Source organism: Meleagris gallopavo, chromosome 1 (genome assembly GCF_905368555.1).
Source record: "Meleagris gallopavo chromosome 1, MGAL_WU_HG_1.1, whole genome shotgun sequence".
Taxonomy (NCBI): Eukaryota; Metazoa; Chordata; class Aves; order Galliformes; family Phasianidae; genus Meleagris; species Meleagris gallopavo.
This window is the reverse complement of record NC_139404.1, coordinates 51,434,920-51,460,172: the sequence shown is the minus strand read 5'-3', so window position 1 is coordinate 51,460,172 and position 25,253 is coordinate 51,434,920. Positions and strand designations below refer to the sequence as shown.

The window sequence follows — 25,253 nt, the reverse complement described above, 5'->3', positions numbered from 1 at the left end:
CTTGGAGTGCTGTCATCCATTTGCGGCGCACGTTACTACCGGCCCCGTCCTTCAGCCCCGCGGCGGCGCCGGGCGGAGGCCGCTGTCGTCACGGCGAGGCCCGCCCCGGCCCGGCCCGGCGCGCGGTCACGTGAACGGCGGCGGCACAGTCAGCTGATCGCGGCGCGATGGACTTTCTGCTGGGGAACCCCTTCAGCTCCCCCGTGGGGCAGCGTATCGGTGAGTCCCCCGTCCTCGCGCCGTCCCCGCGCGCGCCCCCGTTCCCTCTCCCCCGCGCGCCCCCCGCGGGCGCCTGCCTCCGCGCCCGGCCGCCCGTCCTCCCGCAGGACCCCTTGCCTGCGAGAAGCGGCGGGCCCCGCCCTCGCGGTGGGATGCGGAGGGAGGCGGCCTGTTAGAGGGGAGCTCCGCTGTGACTGACGGCCGTATTCGACCAATAGAGAACGCGCAGCCTGCGGCGGCGCCGTCGGCGACGCCGCCAGCCAATCCGGGCGTGGAGGGGTCTTGAGGTGGCGAGGCGAAGTTTCCTCACTTAAAGGGGCCGAGGAGCGGTGGTCCGAGCCACGCCCCCTGGCGGCGCTGAAGTCCGTGATTGGCTCGGGGCCATTCTCGCCTGCACTTCTTGGGGGGCTTCGCGGGGAACCCACCCTGCGGGGGCTGCTGATTGGCTGAGCTCCAGCCACAGCGGCCTATCAGCGCTCTGGGCGGGAAGGCACCTTTTACTACCTGAAGAGGCAGAGCCATGGGGGGCAGCTGGCACAGTGCTGGGGCTGCCCAGGGGTGGGAACTTTGGGCTGGCTGAGACCTGCCGTCTGATGGCTTGTCTAGTGGGATCCTCACCTAGCAGCACCCTGCGGGTGGCTATCTGCACTGGACTTTCCTGCACAGTGGACTGGGAGCCCTGCTGGCTCTGCCAGGCACCAAGGCTGGATCACAGGGTAGAGTCCCAGCTCTAGCAGTGGTATCAGTGTGGTATCCACTTGGTGACTTTTCAGGCTTGCAGGCATTAAGCGTTTTAGTCCCTGTGCTCAAGACAGATTGCTGAGCACAGAAGAAAATAGCCCAAGAAAGTGGAGCAAAGAGAAATAATAAGGCCATGAGCAGCTACACTGGTCTCAAAGCAGAGATGTAGTTCTTAAAGTACTTGGAATAAAGATCCTTTTGTTCTCATGTTGTACCATCTAAATGCCTTCAGGTTGTGCTTGAAGAAATGTGGTTGGTGTTTCCTGCTTGATGTCTCCATTCTTGTGCAATTTGGCCATTTCTTGTTTATGCAGCTCAGTCTTGCTTTCGGTTGCTTGTGCAAATCTTTGTGCTGTTCTTCTCTGAAGCCCCTGGTCCAATGTGTTTGCAGGGGTGAACAGCATGCTGTGAGTGAGGTGGGAAAGGAGAAGGCTGCTGCACTTCTTTAAACGCACACATCAGTGTCCAAAGGAACGGTGGGCACTGTGATGTGAAACTCAAGTATTGGGTGGTGAGCTTGGTGAGATGCAACTACAAGTTGGGGGAAGGTTGACTTTAATCTTCCCAAACAAGGGAAGGTTTTCAATAAAGAACAGCTCTACGTGATATTTGATGCCTTCCCAGATGGCAGTCACGTGTTCCATCATGCTTCCCAGGAGATGCAGTCTCCTGCCCTTTTTGATTATTCTAGGAGAGTATCAGATACATTGTTGTGTCTGGGGCCAGGCAAACTGAAATCATCTTTAGGTGTTATAGAGTACTTTGTGCCCTATGGGTCTTCTGAGCAGTTTATCTGAGCAGCCAGATGTAAGTGGTTTCCTTGCTGGGCTTTACTTCTCTTAAATAAGGGATTTTCAAGCAACAAACCAACAACAAAGAAGAGGAGGAAAATGTTTCAAGAGTGTTGTCAAACAGGAGCTTAGAGTCCATAGTACTAGATGTGCGACAGCAGAAAAATCTTAATGATTGGCATTAGCTGGGGTTATTGGAGTCCAAAGGGGTGGAGGATTTGCAATGTATGAGAAAGGAACTGAGGTGTGGAGGACTTAAAAAGGGCTGTCAGCTGTAAATACGAGCGTTTTCTCCTTTTGAACATTGCCTAACAACATCCCGGGGACATAGATAAATGCTATCTTTCCTTTTTAATTTGAGACGCAAACAAGATTTACCTGAAGTTGTTTGGTAGGTCTGTGGCAGCTGCACACTGAGCCCGTGAACCTGATCACCAAACCTGCATGGTGCTGCTGCTTCGGGCTGTCTGCAGAAAGCTGATATTGCATTTTTGTAAATTACTTGGTCAGAGTGATGCATGCCTGATACATCTTATGAAGTATAAAACAGCTTTAGATGAAGGCTATGGAATGAAAAGGAAGTACTCTGATGCAGATTGATGTTCTCAAATTCCTTCATTAATGTTAATCTAGCAAGCCCCACTTGTTTTGCTGAGAAGGAAACATACACTCAGATAATCTCAGTGATTTCTTACAAAAAGTATCAGTTGCAGAGGAGTAGGTTTACACCTTTTTATTCCCAATCCTGAGATTTCATCACAGAATTTCCCTTTGTCCTGGTTTTGGACTGTGATCTCTTTTCCTAAATAAGATGAATACAGCCTTTAAAAAAATGAAGTATTTCTAACCAATGGAGAAATTTCTGAAGAGTGCTAAAGCATTGTAGTTTGGGTTCTACCAATGAAAGGGCAATTCACTTGGCCTCTACCTAGGAGCTAAAAGAAACGTCAGAGTGGAAAACCTGCTTTCAAGGATGCTCTGATAGTAACAAGGCAGAGTGAGAGAATAGAGAGGAAATGAACAGTGCTCTTTCCTGAACCCTGAAGTCTGGAATAGCTCATAATTATAGCAGTACTGAAAAGGAAAGAGTTTTTTTCTGTGAATGAGGGCAGAAGGCAAGGGAGAGAAGTAAAAATGTAATACGGAGATGGAGGGGAGTTTTTTATGTTTGGGATATGGGTTAAGCATGATAACCAGGAAAATTGAGGCTGGCAAGAGAGAGCAAGTGAGAGAGCAGATTGCCTCTACTCATGGTTGAGGGAGAGCAGCAGATAAAACAGAATGTGCCTCACAGCTATTTAAATCCCAAACCCTCTACGAGTTGGTCTTTAGGAGCTGGTGGGAAGCAGATACCATCTGCTGTTAATAGCATTCTCTTTCCTGTTGGGTTTCTGCAATGTAGTGCTTCTCAGCAAGGCCCAGTCTTGTCTTCTGTGCTGTGAAATTGTTGAAGAGCTCTCTGATCCCCGAGACTTCGAGCTGATTCACGGGAAAGAACAGAAGGATAAGTTCAGAGACGCAAATACCCAAAGCATCGTGGCAGATCAAGTACATGTCCATCGCCATTCTCGAATTAGGACTGGAGATATATCTCAGCTTTCTCTGGAGAGCAAGCTGTCCCCTGTGTCTTTGGAAGAAAGGTTGGGCAAGGCTGAAGAGGGGAGCCCTGCTGGTACTGAAGTTTCCTTGCGAGAAGTGAAAGCATGAGGCTTCTTGAGGTGACTTTCCACAGGATGCTGATTTGGGCCAAAGGGTATTACGAATTGAAGGGAGTTTGGGAGAAAGTTTGGATTGCTTTCTGCTGAACCTATGCTGTCTTGTGCAACAAATGGCTAGTGCTCTCAAACACTTGTTGGAATTGGTGAGAATGCTTTGCAAGGAATTTAAAGCCAGCAGGACTGAGTGCCAAAGGCAGTCTGGCAAAGGGTCTGACTTGCAGCAGGGCACTGGTCTCTGACATGCTACAGTAGAGCATTTCACAGGTAAAGGGTTTCTCAATGCCACCTGGCTTGTTATGGATTTGAAGGGGAGGAAAAGGAGCTGGAGTCTGTCCCTGGCTCCTGTAAGTCACTGTGCTGCTGACTGTACCGCCGGGAATGGCTACTAAGCAGCCCAGTGGTGGGCCCTCCCCTGCCACACCACAGAAATCAAGGAAGGAAATAAAGCCATGAAATTCACACCTGGCACAATGCAAGGAGCTACTCCAGCGTATCAGTTATGCTGAGTTCAGAATAATTTCTTATCTTACAGCACTGGATGCATTAGTAGCTTACAGTCATCAGAAGTATATCAGATGCCAGAAAGGAAGATTCAGTGCTTTGTTTTGATTCATGCCACAGCTCTCTGTGATTCTGGGTTGAGGTGGGCAATTTGCAAGGCAGCACATCAGCATCAGTCAAACCCCAGTGCTTTCACACCCAGGAAGCTGGTCTGGCCACTAAAACAACACGGCTTTGAAGCGGCCCTGCAGAGGGCCCCTTCCATACTGTATGGTCTTGGTTACAGGCTTTGAAGAAGGCAGCATTTACAGACCAGCTGATAACCTCCCCATGAGGCATGCCCTACATCAGGCCAGGGTCAGCTCCCAGCACACAGAATAAAAGCTGCCTGATAAGCCCAGCCAAGCAGTGCTGAGCAGGCAGCCAGGCCCTGCCTCCTGTCCTCACTGTTTTTAGGGACTTGTCAGCGTCTCAGGCTCAGATTTTATAAGGGGCAGACAGCTCATGTGCTAATTACAGTTCATGAAACAGGGCCAGCCGCTCTGATCTCTCACGTGGCTAATGAATGTACTTAGTTTCCTTTCTTTCTGCAGGCTTTAGTAAAAGGGTAAAGTTCAGGATTTTCAGAGAAAACTCCAACACATCTTATTAGACTTGGGCAGTCCCTCGGTACGTGGGAGCAAGGATTTAGAGGGTATTAGCTCCAGCCCTCCCAAGGCCAGAGAGGCTGGGCCTTAATCTCAGTGGGCAGATTCAAAGTGATCACCTTCCTTTTTTCCATATGCCCTAATTCTGCTATTCCAGCTGCGCATTTCCTGACTTCACATTGCATTTATGGCAGGTTTGCTGCTTTCCTGCAGCTTTTCACCCACCAGCCTCCTAAGGAAGGTGGCAGTGACAGGATCACTGCCCCACTGTGGGGTGACTGCGGGCTGTGTATGTCACTTCTGAGGAATCCCTACTTTCTGTACCAGCCAGCCAGGTGAAGGAGTGTGCATGGTTTGTTTGCATTCCTTTCTGGAAAGCAAACCTGCTCCTCAACTTTGGCAGGGTGAGCACATTTGGAAGAAAAGGGGACAAGAAAGCAAGTTGCAGAGTGGTGCCAAGCGCAGGGAAGCAAGAGGGGGATGCTGGCAGACTCAGTTCACATTTGTGTAAGGCAGAAGTGAAGATGAGGAGGCTTGGGGAGATTTTTGAACAGCAGAGATTTGATGTTTAGGTTCTGTTTTTGCTTAATCCCTGGTTTCTTCTGTAGCTTAGAGCTTCCCAGCACGCTCAACTCTATTCCTGAGTTGTGTTTTTTTCTTTTCATGTGCAGTGTTTTTTTTTCAGGGCTGAGTAGGTTGGATGTGGACTTCCTTTTGGTAGGAAAAAAAAAAAAAAAGAGATTGATTTGTGGGTTTCATTGCCAGAGGCAACAAGCAGTACAGAGTAACTTCTGGATAGGCTGGAACATAAACCAAGGTATGTCCTGAGCAGGAGGTGACCCTCAGCATGGAGGAAAGCAGCAGTGAAGTGTGGCTTCATGACCAAGTGCACCAAATCTATCAGATCAACCTGCACTGCAGTCTATCTGCCAGCGGGGCCAGTTCTGAGGTGTCCCACAGCTGGAGAGAATCATTGGAAAGGTAGAAAAGCACTAAGAACATTCTGCTGCTCTCCTTCACTGCTTTGCCCTCTTCCATCAGGTTGTGGCCACAATGTAATCAACCTAATTACAGTGCAATCAGTAGGTTTTGCAGCCAAGAAAAAAAGTGGCAGCTGGATTTCAATGACATTTGGACAGGTAGCTTCATGCTGCGGTGTGTAACCTGTGGGAGGGACGTGTACAAGAGAGGGTGTATTGCAGAGTGCTGTGAGTAACTCGCTGTCTGATCCTTAAAACAGGGCATTCCAAAACATGAAGGATCTGCTTACCCAGGCACGAGTTAGAAACATTTTTCCAATGTTATGGCCCCTATCATTATCACTTGCATAGCAGGCATTTCATTTTAGTCCCACAGAGGGATCGTTAGCTATTTGGGTTGCAGAGGAGGCTCCCTCTGAAGGGCAGAGGACCCACAACAGCAAGGGCCAGCTCCAGATGATGCAGTGACAGCAGTTCTGAAAAAGCAGGCACTCCTCTAAGTGTCTAAGTAAGCTGGTCCCTGTAAGGAAGCTGGGTCCCAGTTCTCCTGAAGAGCACCTGATAGGTGCTAAACTGGTCTGGCTAGTTTTATTTGCCTTGCTCCACTACTAAATCAGGCATTTTATAGGATGGGAAAGCTTGGAAAGAAGGTTCTCTTGCACTATTTGCCATCTGCCGTATCTCTGCATTTCCCAGTGGTCTGGAGAGTGCCTGGTTCTGCCTACCCACTAGCAGTTGTTTCCCCCACCCAGTGGTGGTGACCCTAAAGGCATCACTCAGCCAATGTGGTTGGGGTGAGACGTAGCTGATTACAGGGTGGAGGCACTGGTGATCTCACTAATAGTTGTGTGTTGCCCAAATCTCTGCCTTGAATAACATCAAGGCTGACTGAGGAATTCCTAATTAAAGGGGACACAATCAAAGCTGGAACATGACTTCAGCCCACAGTCCTTGTCTGTCAATATTCCCCACAGGCCCGAAATTCAGGCAAGAGATGCAAATGTTAAACAAGTCTTGTTTTTTTTTAGGTTTTGCTTGCTTATTTGTTTTTATAGGACTTGTAAAAATTGGGGGGCTAATTCATTTGTTTTCTTAATTTGATCCAAATAAAAGAAAGCCGATGGCATTAGATACATGTCAGCATGAGCAGGCCAAACTCATGGTTTCCTTTGCTGACCCTGCAGCAACAAAGCAAATAATCCCCCTTTTCTTCAGTTGTGCAGCTGAAGTCATTTGTTTTCCACTGAGGCCCTCTCCCTTTGTGTGTAGGACACCAGAGATCATGCAGTGTGTGTTTGTGAGTGTGCAGCGTGGGTGATGTGGGCAAAGCTGTGCAACTGCCCATCCCAACACCAGCCAGCAATGTGCTTTGTGGTGGTGACACCTAGTGGGAAGCACTTGGTGGCTCAGGCTTTGCACCTTGATTCACGTTGTTAAATGTTACGGTGGAATCCAGGGTCACAGCTGAAGAGCAGCCCTTGAGAGTGCCAGAGCATCTCTTAGCTTTATCCTCTCTTGGTTTCTGTTTTTCAGAGAGAGCTACTGATGGATCCTTGCGGGGCGAGGACTGGTCTCTCAACATGGAGATCTGTGACATCATTAATGAGACTGAAGAAGGGTAAGGGAGCTGGCAAAGGTTCAGCAGCAGGTCCCAGCACTCTTCCTGTAACAGTATCCATACGCTGCAATGGCAGCATGCAGTGGTGGAGGCAATAAGCTGGGCTGCCCAGCGGTCCCCTAGATGAGACTCTGAGGGACATCTAGAGACAGAGCAGAGCTGTCAGAGCATCTGTTAGATGCTTCCCTGTGATCTTCATGAGCACAAGGAGCCATTCAAACAGGCCTACGGGGTCCCCAGAGAAATCTTGATTCAAACCAGGCTGCCTCCCATCTCCCAAAGACACATTTGCAATTCTTTGACTTTCATTTATTCCTCTTCCTTATCCCTCTCTCTCCACTGGGAATGTAAAAGTCTTCAGGTCAATGACTGAGAAGAGAGGAAAATCTCAGGCAAGTCCTGCTGGGGTTTGTTCTCAGTTATTTTCATATACAGTCACTCTGACATGCACAAATGTGGGCATTCCCCCCTGAGAAGGGATGTTAGAAATCTGCCAAATGTTAACTCTGGAGCTGGGGATTTGCCAGTGAATCCTAGGGGGTCTGCTCCATCTCACATTGGAGATGTCAAGAACAGCATGTAAAAAAGAAGGTGATACATGGAATGAAAAATGTAGGTTTCACTCCTGCTGTCCCACCTCACAGGGAGGCTGATAGATAGCAAGCTCAGTTTGAAACTTCACAGTTGTATGGAAATAAAGTCAAACATCTTTTCTTACAGATCTGTCACACCTTCCCTGCTTTCCCCGTGGTACAAATATGCCTGTCTTTGCCAACAGTTCTCAGTCCCAAGCTGTTACCACTTTGTGTTTCATTTCTGGACTGCTGCTAGCACAGCTGTCTCTCCCACTCTCCTGCTAATGCCCATCTATTGCAGCTTTGCTGCCCCATGGGCCTCCAGGTGCTTCCTCATTTTCTTGGTGTCTCCATCTCATTCTTGTCTTCCAGTGCTGCTGTTCTTCCAGCCCAGCCTTTCTTCCCCTGCTCTACTGGAGCATGTTAGTTCTTTTGTGCCCTCTCACAAGACCACAGTTGTCCTGCTATGCTGCCATATGTGCAAGATTTGCCACTGCATCTCCCAAACTTCTTTTTAGCCTCCTTTCCTCCAGGGAAAAGTTTAACAGTTTCTTTCTAAACATTACAAGGATTGCTTCTCCTCTGTCCTATGCCAAGCTTTTTGTGTTCTTGTCTGCATTGTCACTGCCATGGGATTTTGCTTTACCCCAAGCAGTACATTTCTAGTGTTGCTTTTACTCTCTATTTTGTCTGTACACCTTGGATTGTTGCAAACATCAGCACAAAAGCCTCCAGTTTTCAGCACCAATGCTCAGCAGCAGCAGGACCTAGCTCCTCCTACAGAACTAAAGGCAAAAACTGCTTTATCAGTCATTGCTTCAAGATGCACTGAAGATGTGATGGGGAAGATCACCTATTGAGTGCAAGATTCTGGATGTCAGTGGCTGTTTTGCTTTGCTTCTGCCTAGGTGGGTCTCACCCTTCTGATGATCTTTCTCCATTTGCTTTTTCCTGCAGGCCCAAAGATGCCTTCCGAGCCATAAAGAAGAGAATTGTAGGGAATAAGAATTTCCATGAAGTTATGCTGGCTTTGACAGTGAGTGGTCACTATTCTTTCTTGGTTCCGTGATTCTTGCTGTAAAGCTGAGTCCCCGAGTGCAAAAACTTGGGCACCCAAAGACAACAAGGCTAATATATGCAGGCAGAAAAGATTGTAGCTAATGCTTCTTTGCCTTCACAGGTCTTGGAGACATGTGTCAAAAACTGCGGCCATCGCTTCCATATCCTTGTAGCCAGCCAGGACTTTGTAGAAAGTGTCCTGGTGAGAACAATCCTGCCGAAGAATAACCCACCTGCCATAGTACACGACAAGGTGCTGACCCTCATCCAGGTGAGCCAAAAAGAATGAGCATCTGCACCAGTGAAGGGACCGATTGTCTTTAGGTATTTGTATATTAGTGTACTGTAAATTATGTAAATGATGATGTAAATGGTTATCTCCTTCTCCCTAGTCCTGGGCAGATGCTTTCCGCAGCTCACCGGACTTAACTGGTGTTGTTGCTGTCTATGAAGACCTTAGACGGAAAGGCCTTGAGTTTCCCATGACTGATCTGGACATGCTGTCACCCATCCACACACCACGGAGGGTATGGAAGCATTTCTGAGGAGAAGGGAGGTGTACTGCTGCTGTTCTGGAGCTGTGAGGGTGCTACAGTAGCTCTGGATTGCAATTAGAGGAAGTGGGGAGTGAGAAGCTGCAGGAGGGTCTCTTGCAAGGCCATGGTGGATAAAGTGACTTACAGCTGCAGGTTAAGAGCTTTGAGGGAGGTGAGGCAGAGAAGTTGGAAGACTAACTGAAAGCAGATGGGGACTTGACATTAACATTTCTTTCATAATTGTACTATCCTGTCAGCTGTGAGTGTCTAACATCTCTGCCGCTGTTCCCACCTCTGTCCATAGTCTGTGTACAGCTCCAACTCCCAGTCTGGACAGAACTCACCTGCGGTCAACTCCCCTCAGCAGATGGAGTCCATCCTCCACCCTGTCACCCTGCCCTCTGGGAGAGACACTTCCAGCAATGCACCCATCACACCCACACAAGAGCAGGTGAGTTGGACACATACCCTCTGCTGCTGCTGGCTGTCCCTCCACTTGGGATCTGTTTCACTGTTCACAGCTGTTCTGAGACTGCTGTCCTGCTCCTTCCCCAGCCTAGGTCCTTTAGGAGCTGTTCCAAAGCGTCATCCTTCAGGGATTTTCTCCATCATGGTCACAGTGATGAACTAGGATACCACAAACATAGAGTGGTTACGTTTCCCTAAGACAGGGCTGCTTGCAGCTACTGGGAGGATCTCCAGGCTGTAGGGAAGTGAGGAGCTGAGACCTACAGGCTTTGAGCGAGGTCTTTGTAGTGCAGTGGAGGAGAATTTTGCTCTGTAGATCTGCCTCTGTACCATCTTAGTTTATCTTGCCTCACAAGAGACTCCATACGAATCAATCCTAACTGGCTATGCAGCTTGCAGAGACCAGGGCTTTCTCAGTTGTTTCTTCATCCTCTTTTCTCCTTCCTCACCCTGACTTAAGATACCAAGTTCAGCATCAATTCTCCAGCTGCTAGTAGGTTGCCTCCCCTTGCAGAACAGAGGGTAGAAACTGTTCTCAAGGAGCTCATTGGTAGCCTCTGAAACGAGAGAGAAAAAGCTTCAACTGCACTCTTAGACCAGACTCACCTTCTGAATGGGAATTCATTTTTTCCAATCTGCTGCCTCTGAAATGAAATCATGTGAGTGGCTGCCACAGAGGAGCTGCTAGCTGGGATGAGATTGAATCGTAACAGCAGCCCTTGCTGGTTATTAAAAATCAAGGTTAGGTATAGTGGCAAAGGTCCCCAGTGAGAGCCTGGCATCTTTTACCAGCAAGTGAATTTGATGGTAAGTAATAAGGCTTCCTTCTGCTGAGAGCTCCTGGGAACCAAACTGAGCAGTGACAAATGAGTTCTCCAGTGGCTTTTCCCTTCAGCTTTGTGAATGCATCCACACTGTGCACAGCCCTTCACAGCTACCTCAGCTATCCCCTGGCCTTCACAGGATAAGCAGTCACTTTCACTCCCTTCTGCAGATCAAGAAGCTACGCAGTGAGCTGGAAGTGGTGAATGGGAATGTGAAGGTCATGTCAGAGATGCTGACAGAGCTGGTGCCATCCCAGGCTGAGACATCTGACTTGGAGCTGTTGCAAGTAAGGAACATGAGGCACTTACTGGTGGGACAGAGGGCTGGCACATGGAGCTCAATTTAGCTTAGCAATGAGTTGATGAACTGAGACATTATACGTGCCAGGCATGAGGAACAATTGCACTGAAACAGTTCATTGTGGGACTTCTCAGGGAGTGATGGGATAAAGGAGGCATGGGGGTTGTGGAGTTTCAGTGGCCAAGGGAATTTGCCCTGTTGAGGCTGGAGTCATCTCACACAAAGACCTGTAATCCCTGAGGGCCTTTATTCCTGAATAATATGTTAAGGAAGTGGTATGCAATTATTGCAAAGATAGAGAAAACTAGTAACTATAAATCCCAGACTTGGTTTATGTCTCATACCAACTTCTTTTCTTCCTCTACACTTGCTGATAGACACCAGTCGGCTCTGGAGTCTAATGCATTCACACTTCCAAATCTGCAAGTACTCAGCCTGAGCCTGACTTTTGTGGTAACTTTTCTTGCTATGAGCAGGAGCTGAATCGGACATGCAGAGCCATGCAGCAGCGTGTGCTAGAGCTGATTCCCCGTGTCCAGCATGAGCAGCTCACTGAGGAGCTACTCCTCATCAATGACAACCTCAACAATGTGTTTCTACGCCATGAAAGGTACCTCTCTCCTCCCTGCTCTGCTCTTCCACAAGAGTTGACTGCCCTTTGGTAGTCTATCCCATCTTTTGATCTGCCCATGAATGTAATGCTCAAGGTGTGTCAGCCTGTATTACCCATCTTAGAAAGAAGAGCCAGTCCTCAGATCTTGCTGACTTATCCATGCCCCTTCAATACACTGTGTTTGTTGCTGATAGAATATAAACATAACCGAGAAGAAGGAAGGGACTGCATGAAAAGAGCTGGCTTTCTAGCTCTGAGGCAGACAGACATAGAAAAGACTAGGTAGAATCATCACCTGTTTTTGTCCTCCATTTCACCAAACTCCTCTCTTCTACAGGGTGAAGAGAATTTGGTCTCCTCTGTGTAGGAGAGCTAGGTTTGAACTATTTTGATTAGTAGTAGCTTTGAAGTGTCACAAGAAGCTTTCTTATGTCACGTCTTTGGAGACATGTCTTTGGAGACATCAACTCTGAGGGCCCTTTTGTGGTACCTTCTGTGTAGGGGAGAAATTGGGCCCTTAACATGGTCCCCCTTTTCTAGTATGTAGAAAGGGGCAGGCTATGCCAAGCCTTACTGAGAAATCTCTTGGGCCGAGGGTGAATTAGTCCACACTACTGAAATGCATCCTGTTGCATCCTGTCATCTTCCTTGCAGGTTCGAGCGTGTTCGGACAGGACAGCCTGTTAAGGTAATTCAAAGCTACTGCCTTTTGTATGGCTCAGTTTGCATCCTGCACAACCTGTGATGTCTTGCTGAGCTGAAAAGAGATTCAGACTGCCTCACTTGCAAGCTATAGGCTTTTCTCTCCCAGCCCAGACACACCAGACCTCATCAGTGTGTAGGATACTCCATTTCCCATTGCTAGACTTTCCTAGAAGTAGGCCCATTCCCCTCACCCAAAGAATAAGGACAGACTAGTAGTAGATGTGGTTTCTGGGTTTTGAGCATGAACATTTCTCAAATGAGCCTCCTTGTATCATCACTGGCCTGTTGTCTGAGCCAGCACCTAACCTACTGACATCCCAGCAGAGCTGGGACTTGGGTACCAAGATGTATTCTGCCCTGTTCCCAGCCAGTTCTCTCATCATTGTCCCACTTCTCCCAGGGACAGGCTCCCCAGTTGATATCTTTCAATGGGTACAGTAGGGCTTCCCTTTTCAGTGTTAATAAGCTAGGACTGGGAAATCAAAGTGTCCAAACCTCACAAATTCTTCACTATCATCCGTTTTTTTTTTCTCCAAAGGCACCAAGTGAGGCAGAGAATAACTTGATTGACCTGAGACCCAGTACTCCGTCTGTAGTGAGACAACCTGAAGTCACCAACAACCTCTCCTCTCAGCTGGCTGGAATGAGTATGTTGCCACGCAGTATTCTCCTCAGTCTTTCTCCTGTGCTGCTGTAAGAAACCTGTAATGCACTTCAGTTACCAATTTAGCCATATTCATAAAGTAGCCTAGACAAATTGAGTATATTGTCAAATAATAAACTAATGGAGAAACCCGTGCATGCCAAGAGATGCAAGCACATGTCTCAATATTAACACCTCAGATTGTGCAGGAGGTGGACCTTCTTATGGAAGGACCTCAGTTCTAGCTTCTGGCTGAGAACCAGGCTTGCCAGCAGGGAAGAAAGTTGCACTCCCTCCTATCCCTAGTAACAGTGCAGTTGTTTCTCTTGCCATGTGGTGTCAGGCTGACCACCAAGGTCTGGAAGAAGAAAAGCCACTGAACTGTACTGCAAAGGCAGCCATGAGCATTTTGGGCTCAAGACCCAGATCTTGACAGGCTGTCAGAAAGCTTGAGGGATCCTGAGGGGTATTCAGGACATACGAACAGTCTACAAAGTCATGCCTGAAGCTCTCACTGAGTGTGAGCATGCTCAATACAACTTGGATGCAGTTGAAGAAAACTAACAATACTGTATTTACAAACAAGCCAGTAGAAATATTTTTCAGGTCAGAGTTTTTCAGGTGGTACTTGATTCCTGAAAATCCACTCCAGTGAATAACACAGGTTATCCTCTTCCACGGGTTATAGAGCAATTCCCTGTGTTAAATGATCAGGAACATCTGCCCTTCAGAATCAGTGCAGTAAATTGCTCCTGCTGCTGCCAGAGACTAAGCTAAAAATATCTGCTGAGTAGGAGAAGAAACTGATTCTGTCACATCACCCATTACACTGATCCACTGTGCTGCTTCTGAGGGGCAGAATCGATTAGTGGGCCTGGAGCAGTTTAACCTGTTTGAATGTTAGCCTTCCACTTAGCACCTCCAAGCCCATGGCCCTCCATTCATGTCTCCATGCTGCTTGCTCACTCTCTTTTCTTTCCCATAGCCCTGGGCTCGAGGAGCGTGAGTGCAGGGCTGCAGTCCCTCGACACCTCTGGCAAGCTGGAGGAAGAGTTTGACATGTTTGCTGTGACACGTGGCAGCTCGCTGGCTGAGCAACGCAGAGAGTGAGTGCCCCTCTGCTTGCCTTCTTCCAAGTGGGGAGGTTGCGGGGGAATTGGAGTTGTGATCCCAGCCAGCAAGTTTGTGGGAGGCAGTAGGGTGAAACAGAAATGCACTCTTCCCACGCACAGTGCTTGTAGGATGTCTTCTATAGTTCCTGGCGTTCTCCCCTGCTGCCATTGTCCCCCCTTCACAGTGTTCTCCTGGTCAAGTGGAAAAGAAAGTGGTCTCTCTATACACATCCTTCACCAATGGACATTGCAGTGCTTTATGTGGTGGCAAGGCTCAGCGTCAGAGATAAAGGTGCAGAATGGGACTGGCTCAGTTTTCTTGTTTATCTCTGAAATTATGAGTTCTTTTGTGGAACTGACTGGGCTGATATTGAACTTGGTTCAATATCAGTGGAGTCTGATGGACAGACTATTCAGCAGGAGTGCAGAAAGTGCACAATCCATTGTGGTTTGCAAGGCAGGGCATTGATCTAGGCTTCAGCTTCCCTCTTGTTAAGTGGGACTGGTTTTTCTTCCTCTATTGTGTGGTTGAGACCTCCTGATGTAAAGCAGTTAAGAATTGGATCTCATAGTACTGTCTCTACACATTGTCTACATTAAAGAGGTCTCTTCTCTTCTTCAAAGAGTGAATTTTCTGAATCCTTTAACTGGGAAGAGCCAACGAGAGCTGTGCTGACAGGATCCTTTTGACTTGACAGACTTGACAATCATACTCTGTTTCACCTGTCAGAATCACCGAATGTTCTTCATAGGTTACCAAACAGTAGAGTCCATAGGCTTATGGTTGCATCCAGCCCTCAGAGACCTGTGCTCCTGATCTCCATCCACTGGAGTGCCTTTCTCTGCAGCTGGATAGTGGCAAGTTAACATCTCATAAAGATGACTCTCTTGCCTCAGTTTGCATCTAGTAACCCATGGACAGCACACAATTTATTCCTGGTCATCTTGTCCAAGCACTGAGCTCCCCATACTGATTGCCCTCGCAGGCTTTGCTAGGAAGGGATTCTGCTCCTGCCTCATTGACTGTCCTCTGTACTGTCTCCAGTCCACAGCACCCTTCAGGGCACTACACTGATGGGCTACATTAGTGAGCACATTAGGCTGTTGGGAAGCAGTGATTGAACACGCATGGCTGTTTTGGGCTCAGCCTGAACATGACTGCCAACATTTGCAGCTCAGAACCACTTCAGTCAGGGCTGAGAACCCATGTGCAGAGTTCCTCAGGCTGCATGAAGGGTACTCCCAACACACCACAGGGTGTGATGCCTCAGGATGGGACAGAAACACTGGTGCCAACAGCCTCTCTGAAACCCAAGCTGCTGGTATGTGCTCAGTACTAGAGGCTGAGGAACAGTTGGGCAGGGGTGGAATCATATCCTCTCCAATGTGGCGCAATCCTTAACGGACTGAGGCTTGTGATCTTTGCGGTAATGAGGCGTCTTCTATTTATTCCTCACTGCCCTCCATCTGCTTGCACTTGCTGCCCTGCCAGGTAGTCTCTATTCTCACTGGCTCAGGTTTCCCATTTCACTTAGCACCCTCTGCTCTCAGTATTTCCCTCTCCCTGAACAGACCCACTTCTGTGCTGCTCCCAGGCAGGATGTGCTGGCAGAAGACACAAACAAGGCAGCTAAGGTCTGTTCCTGATTCCTGATGCTTCATGGGTGTCTCAGCGAAGCAGTGCTTGAAACACCTCAAGCCTTTCCTGCCGTTCTTCCTCATCAGTGGCATGATAGTGGTGCTGTACTTCATCCTTGATGCCATTATCCACAGCGGCCCCTTCACTGATGAGCACTTTTTTGAGAAGTTTGATCAACGGTGGCCCAAGCCCTCAGCCTCCAACAAAAACAGCTCCACATGATGATCTGCTACAACTGCAAGAAGGGGCCTGGCTGGAGGGGAAACCTGAGGAGAGCTTCTGGGAGAGGCTTCATTCTCCTAGCATGGATGGATTGTTTTCCTCAGTCTGCGTGGATCAGATGGTGAAGCATGGCATTGGCGTGTGTGGTAGCAGCCTGGAGGGGACACAGAAATGGGATAAAGGAGATGCTGGGTGAGACTTGTCTGTGTGTAGAAAGAGCTTGCTCTAATGGGTCGTTTGGAGACTCTGAAGCAACATCAGGCTTTTCTGATCATCCAGCTTAACCTCCCACATGGTATAAGCCTATGAGTCTCTGCCACCATCAGTTCTTGAGTTGTGCTGGTTAGAGATGGGATTTTGAGATGTGTTTCTGCTGTGAAGATATATGAGTAATATAGGGGCTTTGTTGCTCAAATCAATTCTATAGCAACTGTGATCTACTGTGCAGTCTGTGTTAGTTATCTCTCTTCTGTAGTCAAGCCCAGGAAAGATCAGTGTCATGTTAGATGCACCTAGCACTGTAAGACTGAGTTTTAGTCTGCTGGACAGTTGTTTTTAGATGATGCCTTGTCATCTCCTTGTCAAGTGCCAGAGCTGTCCTCTGGTATCCATAGTGATGTTGCAGTGAGTAGATTAGTCTGTTTTATGGTGGGTTGCATTCTTCTTTAGTAGGAGTTTTGTACACCTTTCTAGAAGCTCTTGGGAGGAGAATGGTGAGAGATGAAAAGTTGTGCAGTCAGCAGCCGTGAGTATATATTTAGAACTTCCCAATCTTCACTCACAGACATTATATCAACCTGTGTATTATCTAACTTCATGCTTTCAGGGTAAAGTACGAAGATCCCCAAGCCACCAGAGGACTTGCTGGTGCCCTGGATGCCCGGCAGCAGAACACAGGAGCGGTAAGTGGCTACAGAGCCTTTAATGTGTGACCAGGAGTGGGAGTATCCTCCTTGCTCACCAACACAGTAAACTTGCTGCCTTTTTGGAAAAGAAAAAAATAAATAAATAAAATCAAGCATTTAACATAACTGATAATAACTCCTAAGCTCTACCAACCTGCGTTTACTATCTGGACTCTATACCTCATTATTTACAACCCAGAGGTGGGGAAATGTGACAAGTCTGAACTTGACTCAGACAGGCATAGGATGGCCTTCTTACATCTGCAGGAAATAACCACTTGGAAATACGGTTTATTACACTTCAGTAGCTTTCCAAGTCCATTTGCCTCCTCTCTGCAGTCAGAGAAGTGGGCCACCAGTAACAGTGTGCACTTTCCACAACCCTAAACCCACTGCCTCCCTTTTCCCTAACCTTCTGCAACAACAGCGTTCAGTACAGACTCTCTCTCGACTAGGAGGAGTCTAATGCCTCCAGTGATGGAGCCCAGCTGACTAACTGGATGAAGCGGCAAGGAATGGTGAGATGGTGGAGCATCAGTAGGGAGAAAGGAGGCTGGGGCTGCTGGGTTGCAAGTGGCAGTGGCACAGCATATGTGGATGCACTGCAGGCATCAGGAGAGACTGCAAACTGAAATGGAGCAACCCTGGTCCAGGCCAGTTATAGAGACCAGGGTTGGGAAGGAAGTAGGCAGTGTCAGTCCTCCCTCAAATATGTCAGTAGGGAAAAATCCCAGAAGTTCTGAGGCCAAAAGAGCATGGACCGTACAAAGACTGGCCTGTAACAGGGTGGATATCTGGGTCAAAGGCATGAAACAGTGGTATAAGGAAGGCTACAGCTGTTCATTCCCTTTGCAGCTTCTCCTGCCTAGCACGAGCTGCCACATTTGGAAGATAACATATTCTGGCTTTTATCACATTGGAGGCCTTCTCCTGAAGATAAAGTGTTCAGGCTTTCAAATTTGGTCTTTTGGCAGCAGGAATTCCTGCATTTGCATCCCCTCAGGCATGCTGAGGTTTGGACAGTGTCCCAGGTGCGAAGTTTGCTAGCCTTTCTTCCTAAAATGGGCACTGCCTGACTTATGTCTGCTCTAGGAAGTTTCCCCACAAGCTCTCCTGTCAGCTTGAATGCACTACCCAGAGTTCCTCTCTGGGTAGACAAAGCCACTTCACTTTGAAACTTCTATAATTTTATACATCCTCTTCCATCCCCACTCATACATCTGCCCACTGGGGTAACTGTCTGAGTCTGCTACCTGGTTTGGGGAAGTCTGCCTGTCCTTGGTGAGAAGGGATTGCTTTTTCTCTTGATCTTGCCATTTTCTGAGGGTGAGGGAGTTATTCATATGAGGAGACTAATAAGTTCCTCCTACACACACTCTCTGGCACTTCTGCTTGCGAAGCTTCTAGCTGCTCAGCTTTGTTCAGGAGCTCATGACTGGAGAAAGGGATCTGGGGGTTTGAATTGGTCTTGCTTTCTGTCAAGGATATATCTGTTCATTAAAAAGGTATCTCTGCTTCTTAAATTGGCCAGGATGTAAAGTCTTCTGGGCTAAGTCTTTTCCTTACTTTAATTTTAATTACGATTTAATTGTAGAGGACTTTATCTTTGATTGATTCGTGTCTGTAGTTTGGTGTGATGTCAGAGACTGCCTTGCTCCATGATCCTACCAGGGAATCAATTCTTGGCCCTTCTCCCTCCGTATGGCATCAAACATTTGTTATCTTAAGCACCACAGACTTTGACATCAGACTGTCACTGTTTTGTGGAAGGGAGGTGGTGTGGAGTAAAGCATGTTCTCCTGTTCACTGGCTTCCTCACACAAGCAGCCAACTTCCTTCTTGTGGGTCCTTACCAAAGCCTCATCTTGTGTTAATATCCCAAAGTCAATTCCCAAACCCCAGATGCTTTTAATGTCATGTATCCTGGAAATTATGCATGCCTGGGTGTAGAGGGGGCAGAGGAAGGAGGTGAACCATTGGCAGCAGGGAGAGCTTTGCAGTGACAATGGTGGGATTTTGAAGGGCTTGAACTGACTGAGTGATGGGGCAAGAGGGTTAGATTTTGGATTGGGCTTTCCTTTTGCAGAGTGGGTTTCAAGGACATTCTCTCAGCCTTTCTTTCCTCTGTCCCAGGTGCCAGTTCCCCAGGCAAATTTCATGGAAGACATAGAAAAGTGGCTGTCTACTGACGTGGTAAGTGAAGGGCTGCTTAGCTGTACTGTAAGCAGTGGTGCTGTCAGAGTTGCCTGGGAGGTTGGATCTTGGGCAGTGTACAACAGCACTGGCACTGCTGTGTGTGTGGTACAGGCTGCTTGGAAGGACCAGGACAGGAAAAGCTGAGGACACAGGATCTGGGCTACCTTATCAGTATAAAAAGCCTCTAATCACGCCCTTCTCCTTCTCCAGGGAGAGTCAGAGGATGGAAAAGGTGTCACCAGCGAAGGTAAGAGTCACCCGCAAACGGCTTTTCCAGCTGGTAGCACTTTGGCTTTTCCACAAACCCCCCTCCTTGTTAATGCTCCGCTCTGCTTTTGCCCCAGAGTTTGACAAGTTTCTGGAAGAACGAGCAAAAGTTGCGGACCGACTGCCCTCTTTGTCCAGCTCTTCAGCAGGGACATCCGTCTCCCCTGCTACTGCCAGCCGTCATCAGAAGCAAGCAAAAGAAGATGATGCTATGTTTGCCTTGTGAACACGACTGAGTGGTGTGCTGTGGAGCAAGAGGCTGTGTGTGCTGTTTTGCTCGCCTCCAATCAGGGGCCAGCAGGGGAAGGACTCTATCCCCTTCCTCCACTCTTTTCCTGTTTTCTTTTTGAGTTGTTTTTATTTTAAAGCTGCTTTCAGATTTCAGATAATCATTGTTGTGTTCAGGGACATTCTGTGTCACACAATAGGCTTGTGAGGAGGGTTTTCATAGCTGCTAGAGAACATGGGAGTTCAGTGGGCGTTTTTTTTGGTATGGTGTTGGTAAAGCAGAAACTCCCCATCCTCCTCTCCAGTGAGTCAATCAGAGATCTTGCCCAAGAAAGAGGAGAGCCTGCAGCCTGCTGCTGAAATCATGCCTGCCTGCCTCTTTCCTAGCTCCCTCTCTAGATGTGGGCCTCCAGCCCTCTGCCTGCCACTGTTAGCCTGGAAAGCAAAGGTGGTACGACACGTTACAGGTGGCGGAGGAAAAACACTAATGGCAGTGGAGCCCTATTGCTCTAGTTTTTCTTGCACAAGTGCTTGTGGTATGCAGCACCTCACTCACAACCCCTTCTCTTCCTTTCCTACTCATCAGTTTATCTGGAATCCTACCCACAGCCCTTGTTTTCTTTGCATGCCAGCCAAGCTACCAAAGCCCCCGGCAGCACGCAAGCCTTGAGCTGCAAGTGGTACACAGCCTGCAGGCTGAAGGGGCTGTCTGCTGTGGGTTAGGATGTGCCTTCAGCAAACTCTTTGCAGTTAATTTAATTCCCCTATTACTATCCTTTCCTTCCTTCTTTCCCCAATACGACCCTGCCTCCATCTTGCTTCCACTGATGCCTTCCACCACATCCCGCTGTGATGCAGGGGGGATCTCTTAGCCTCAGATCCAGCTAACAGCTGTTGACTTCTTGTGTGCTGTGGCAGAGAGCTGTGTTCCCTAAAGCAGGAGGCCCTCATAGGCACTGTTACAGTGGTTGGAGCATGCGGTTGCTGGGAAAGCTTGTTCAAACTGGTGAGCGCAAGAGGAGAAGCGAGACATCAGTCATCTCGCAACATCAAAGCTGCCCTGCAGCAGCCAGGAGCGACTTGCACTTGGGGGAGAAAACCCCTTCTGAGCAACTACACACAGTGCCTGATCCTGTATGGCAGCTGGGGATATGGGTGCCGAGCCTGGGGCTCCTGCTCATGGGATTTCCTGTTGAACGTGGGAGAGTTGACTTTTTTATTGCACATTAAAGGAGCAAACTCTTGAACCTCCGCTGAAGGAACACGTGTGCTCTGTGCCGGCGTGGGGAAGGGAGAAGAGGAATGCAGCCATGTGGCCACATTTGCTCTCCAAGTGAGGGCACAGTGGTGCTGAGAGGAGGCATGGCATGGGGCTGAGGGTGCTGTGAGTCAAGGCAGGTGCTGGTTCCTGGGGAGGTGGCTCCAACCCATCCCAAAATAGCAAGAGAGTGAGCTACTTCCTTCCCATCCCCCTTCTGCCTTGTGACCAGACCCAAATGCGCATCTCAATCCATAAATCACTCAAAGACATGCAAAAAACAGTTGCTCTGAAAGGGCTCTGTGGTATCCACAGCTGTCCCTGTGCCATCACCTGGTGTCAAACTGGGTGGGAGCTTGGAAAACCCTTCTAAGTGGTGGAGTCGCATCCCTGGGGGTGTTCCAGAACTGTGTGCATGTGGCACTGAAAGACGTGGTCAGTGGGCATGGTGGGGATGGGCTGATGGTTGGACTGGGTGACCTTAGCGGTCTTCTCCACCCTTAATGATTCTGTGGTCCTGTGATTCCATTGGAGGAAAAACACACACACACACACACACACACACACACAAAACACACACACAAAAAAAACCAACCCACAAGGCTACTTGCTAATTTTTCCCAGCAGATGGCTGTAGTGCCTCACACGCTGGCTGCCTGAGTTCTGCAAGCTGCAGAGGAAGCCCTCTCACTTTGCAGTGACCCGCTTAGAGCAGGCTGCGCTGCAGAGGACCGAACCAAACAAAGTTGTGCCTTATTCTAGGAATTACGCCGCAACTTTTAGCCTGGCACAGCCTCACACGGTGACTCCTCCGGAGTGTGCACGTGAGTGCTGTGTGCACACATAGGCTGAAGCATCGATTAAAAACCACCCTGGGAACAAGAGCATGACCCAAATAGACCTTTCGCATGTTCCGTAGTGCTTGTTTTTATGTAAACTGAAAAAAGCCAGAACTTCCCTGTGTTAGGTCAGATTTGCTCTTTATCTCTAAAAATTAAGCACATATTAAAAGCTCATGAGAATTTCCATGATGTTTGGGTTGTGCACTTCTTGGCATATCAGCATCATGTTCTTCAAAGCAGAAAACAAAGCAAAACAAAACAAAAACAACAAAAAGCAATTCAAATAGTACATGAAATTTATTTTTATAAAACAGCAAACAAATTGATCTTCTGATTTCCCACATCATCTCACACATCAGCACAGAAGTACCCCTTGCTGGTTCACTGGGAAGGCTGTTCTCCACCCCACCCCACAAGATTTTCATGTTGCTCTACTGTGCCAAAACTTCCTCAAAGCTTATTTGGGACAAGAAGATTCCTTCTTCCTTCCCAATTGAGAATAAAGCCTCTTCCATTTCTGTAGGGAAGGGAAGGGAAGGGAAGGGAAGGGAAGGGAAGGGAAGGGAAGGGAAGGGAAGGGAAGGGAAGGGAAGGGAAGGGAAGGGAAGGGAAGGGAAGGGAAGGGAAGGGAAGGGAAGGGAAGGGAAGGGAAGGGAAGGGAAGGGAAGGGAAGGGAAGGGAAGGGAAGGGAAGGGAAGGGAAGGGAAGGGAAGGAAGACAGGCAAATATGCAAAAATGCAGGGAGAAAAGTAGGTGCTCCAGTGCTCAGGAGCAAGGAAATGGAGGTGACCAAGAAGGAGGTGCATGGCAGCAACAGCAAAACCTGAGCAAGGAAGCAGGGATTTAGGAGTGTGGACTTTCAGAAAGAAAACTTCCCATTTGCTTTGTGCCATCTTCTTGCAAAACCTTGTGAGCAGGAGTGCCTGGAGCTGCAGCTGACTTGGCCTGTGTGGGCTGAGGTCACTTCCCTCTGTTAGTGGGGTTGGAAGAGGCGATGGAGCTGGAAGCAGGTGAGAGTGGCAGGATTTGCCCTTGCCCCAGCACCCAGAATGTCCTGAGATGCATCAAGCACCCAGTCTGATTTTTAGGCAGTCCTGTGTGGAGCCAAGAGTTGGACTTGATAATCCTTACGGGTCCTTTCCAACTAGGGATATTCTTTGATTCTATGATTATTAGGTTAAGAGCTGTGGCCACAGTCCTGAGGGCTTGCCATTCCAAACACGGTTTGGGCATGAAGGCAAGGATGCTCTGCCACACAGAGGGACCAGCTTCCTCATGGGAGAAGCCATGGGAGATGTCTGCTTTTTCCAAAAAAGGGGATGTTCCTGCTCTGTCGCACTGGTCACAGCACATGGGCTCTCTGAAACCAAACCCTGCCCCAAAATGCAGGAGGAAGCTGGGACTCAAATGTCCCTGCTCCGTAGTTATGTGCCAGCTGCCTTCTCACCTGGCAAACCAGATCAGGGCCTATTTCTCCTCATTAGTTTTCTGCTTTCAAATGAAAGCCCCTGTAAGCAGCATCAGGGTTAGGAAACAGTCTCACCTACCTGCCCTGGAGTGATTTTTTTTTTTGCAATAAATGTTAGCTATTGGAGAGGGTCCAGAGGAGAGCCACGAAGATGACCAGGGGACTGGAGCACCTCCCCTGTGAAGACAAGATGAGGGAGCTGGGCTTGTTTAGCCTGGAGAAAAGAAGGCTGCAGGGTGACCTCATTGCAGCCATTCAGTACCTAAAGGGAGCCTACAAACAGGAGGGGAATCAACTCTTTGAAAGGGTAGATAACAGCAGGACAAGGGGAAATGGTTCTAAGTTGAGGGAGGGGAGATTTAGGTTGGATGTCAGGGGGAAGTTCTTTACAGAGAGAGTGGTGAGGTGCTGGAACAGGCTGCCCAGAGAGGCTGTGGATGCCCCATCCTTGGAGGTGTTCAAGGCCAGGTTGGATGGGGCCCCGGGCAGCCTGGTCTAGTACTAGATATGGAGATTGGTGGCCCTGCATGTGTCAGGGGGGTTGGAGATTCATGATCGTTGAGGTCCCTTCCAACCCTGGCCACTCTGTGATTCTGTGATTCTGTGAAATGAAGAAAAAGGGAGGGGAAGGGGCAAAACAGGCTATGCCTTGGATCAGCCCCTTAAGTTCAGCATACTCTGTGTGCCAGCTCTGAAATAAAAAGCTCCTTCGCGCTCCCTGTGTCTCTGTGTGTTCTGACAGTGAAGCAGGCACTCATCCCACACCCCATCTGTGCCCCAGTTTCCCCCATAAGGAGCAGGATCTGTCCCAGTCCTGGGGTCAGGGCTCCAGCATCACCTACGTTCTGGGTCAGACCCTCAAGCCCGTGGGGTGGGAGCTCCCACAGATGCTGACTCACCCTTTCCCGGAGAGGCCATTCTGCTGAGTCAGGGTCACGCCAGGCCACTGGATTTTGCTGAGCAATGTTTCTGGCTGCTGCAGAGGGGCTCTTAGTTGCTGAGTCATGGCAGAGAGAGGCCACGTGAAGCTGTTTATCAGGAGGGAGGCTTCCACACGCTGTGCTGAGGTTGCAGCTGTTGTTCCTGGCCCTGCTCCCATTCCTCAGGATGACCGGAGAAATCTCCAGAAATAAACCCCAGCCCCACAGCACTGCAGGGGAAGTGCATCTCCTGTACTCCATTTGGGAGCCACGTAGTGGGGTGTTGGAAGCAGTGGGGTACAGTGGGGTTTCACTCTTTGCAGAACTTGGTTTCCAGTCTGTCTCCTCCCCTCCACTGAGCTGCGATACAAAGTCCAGCTCATGCCTACGTGCGAGTTCTCAAATGCAGCCGCTCGCAGCGTGCCCATGTCTCAATCAGGGTGTACTTTGCTTCACGTAGGGCTATATAGGGTTTGTATTTGCTAGCTGCCTTGCTCCCTTCCATACCTCCCTGTGGCTCACTGACCCCAGCCCCAGATCCCCACCAGCACCAAGCCCCAGGGGAAGCCCTTATCCATGCATCTGGAACAATGCGTATTGTAATCGCCGCTTCCTGTTTCTGTCACCCTGAGAATACAGCACACACGTCCATCCCCCACCACATCCGTCTCTGAGGCCACTGCACGGGGTCTGTGCAGAGCAGCAGCATCTGTTCCCCAGAGGTGCCACCGCCACAGCCCCACAAGGAGGACCCCGTGGATCTTGATGCTCCCACCCGCTGTGCTCCACCTGTATCTTTGACCTGGGTTTGGGTTGTTCTGCGCTGAGGGCAGCGAGCACAATCTGTTCTGCCAGGGCAGCCTCCTTTTGGTAAACACGAATTAGCACACAGCACGTCCTGTGGGATCTAGCAGTGACTCTTTCCTTCCACAAGTAGCTGTACGTGCGTATCGCAGCTGCGTGGGGTTTTTCCCGCTCCATTACACAGCAAGATCTGGTTGCTGAGTCAGCCCCCCTCCCAGCCAGGCTGAATTCTGCTGTGTCATGGTTTTGGTCCTCCATTAGTTCCCTCCTTGCTGGCCAAGACTGGCTGTGATCAGGCGGTTCCTCCTTGCGCCAGCCAAGCTGCTGAGAAGTAATGCACCAGAGCCAAATGAGGAGCAGTGCTTCCAGAAGGCAGGAGAACTTTGTACTCTGGGGCAGACAGTGTAACCAGAGGGTTCTGACTGTGAAACCTATGGTCAGGACAAGCTGTTA

The 25,253-nt window shown here is 49.0% G+C and overlaps 1 protein-coding gene across 2 annotated transcripts; it reads left to right on the top strand.

Moving 5' to 3' along the window:
• The first annotated feature begins 73 nt into the window (after positions 1–73).
• TOM1 (target of myb1 membrane trafficking protein) lies at positions 74–20,760 on the top strand. 2 transcript variants are annotated; one of them, XM_085227403.1, is made up of 16 exons: positions 74–219; positions 7,131–7,215; positions 8,748–8,826; positions 8,971–9,120; positions 9,242–9,376; positions 9,690–9,836; positions 10,848–10,964; positions 11,455–11,588; positions 12,246–12,279; positions 12,835–12,943; positions 13,925–14,045; positions 16,739–16,814; positions 17,273–17,335; positions 18,951–19,010; positions 19,224–19,260; positions 19,358–20,760. In XM_085227403.1, the coding sequence occupies exons 1-16, from the start codon at positions 168–170 to the stop codon at positions 19,504–19,506; spliced, it is 1,548 nt and encodes a 515-aa protein (XP_085083529.1). In that variant the 5' UTR covers positions 74–167; the 3' UTR covers positions 19,507–20,760. The 2 variants fall into 2 exon arrangements, with proteins under 2 accessions (XP_085083529.1, XP_085083533.1); XM_085227407.1 differs by lacking the exon at positions 17,273–17,335.
• Positions 20,761–25,253: the final 4,493 nt, after the last annotated feature.

Excerpts from the sequence above, each read along its gene's own strand:
- TOM1 (XM_085227403.1), top strand. The coding sequence starts at position 168 with ATGGACTTTCTGCTGGGGAACCCCTTCAGCTCCCCCGTGGGGCAGCGT. Across the intron at positions 7,216-8,747 it reads ATTAATGAGACTGAAGAAGG|GCCCAAAGATGCCTTCCGAG; the intron begins GTAAGGGAGCTG and ends TTTTTCCTGCAG. Across the intron at positions 9,121-9,241 it reads AGGTGCTGACCCTCATCCAG|TCCTGGGCAGATGCTTTCCG; the intron begins GTGAGCCAAAAA and ends CCTTCTCCCTAG.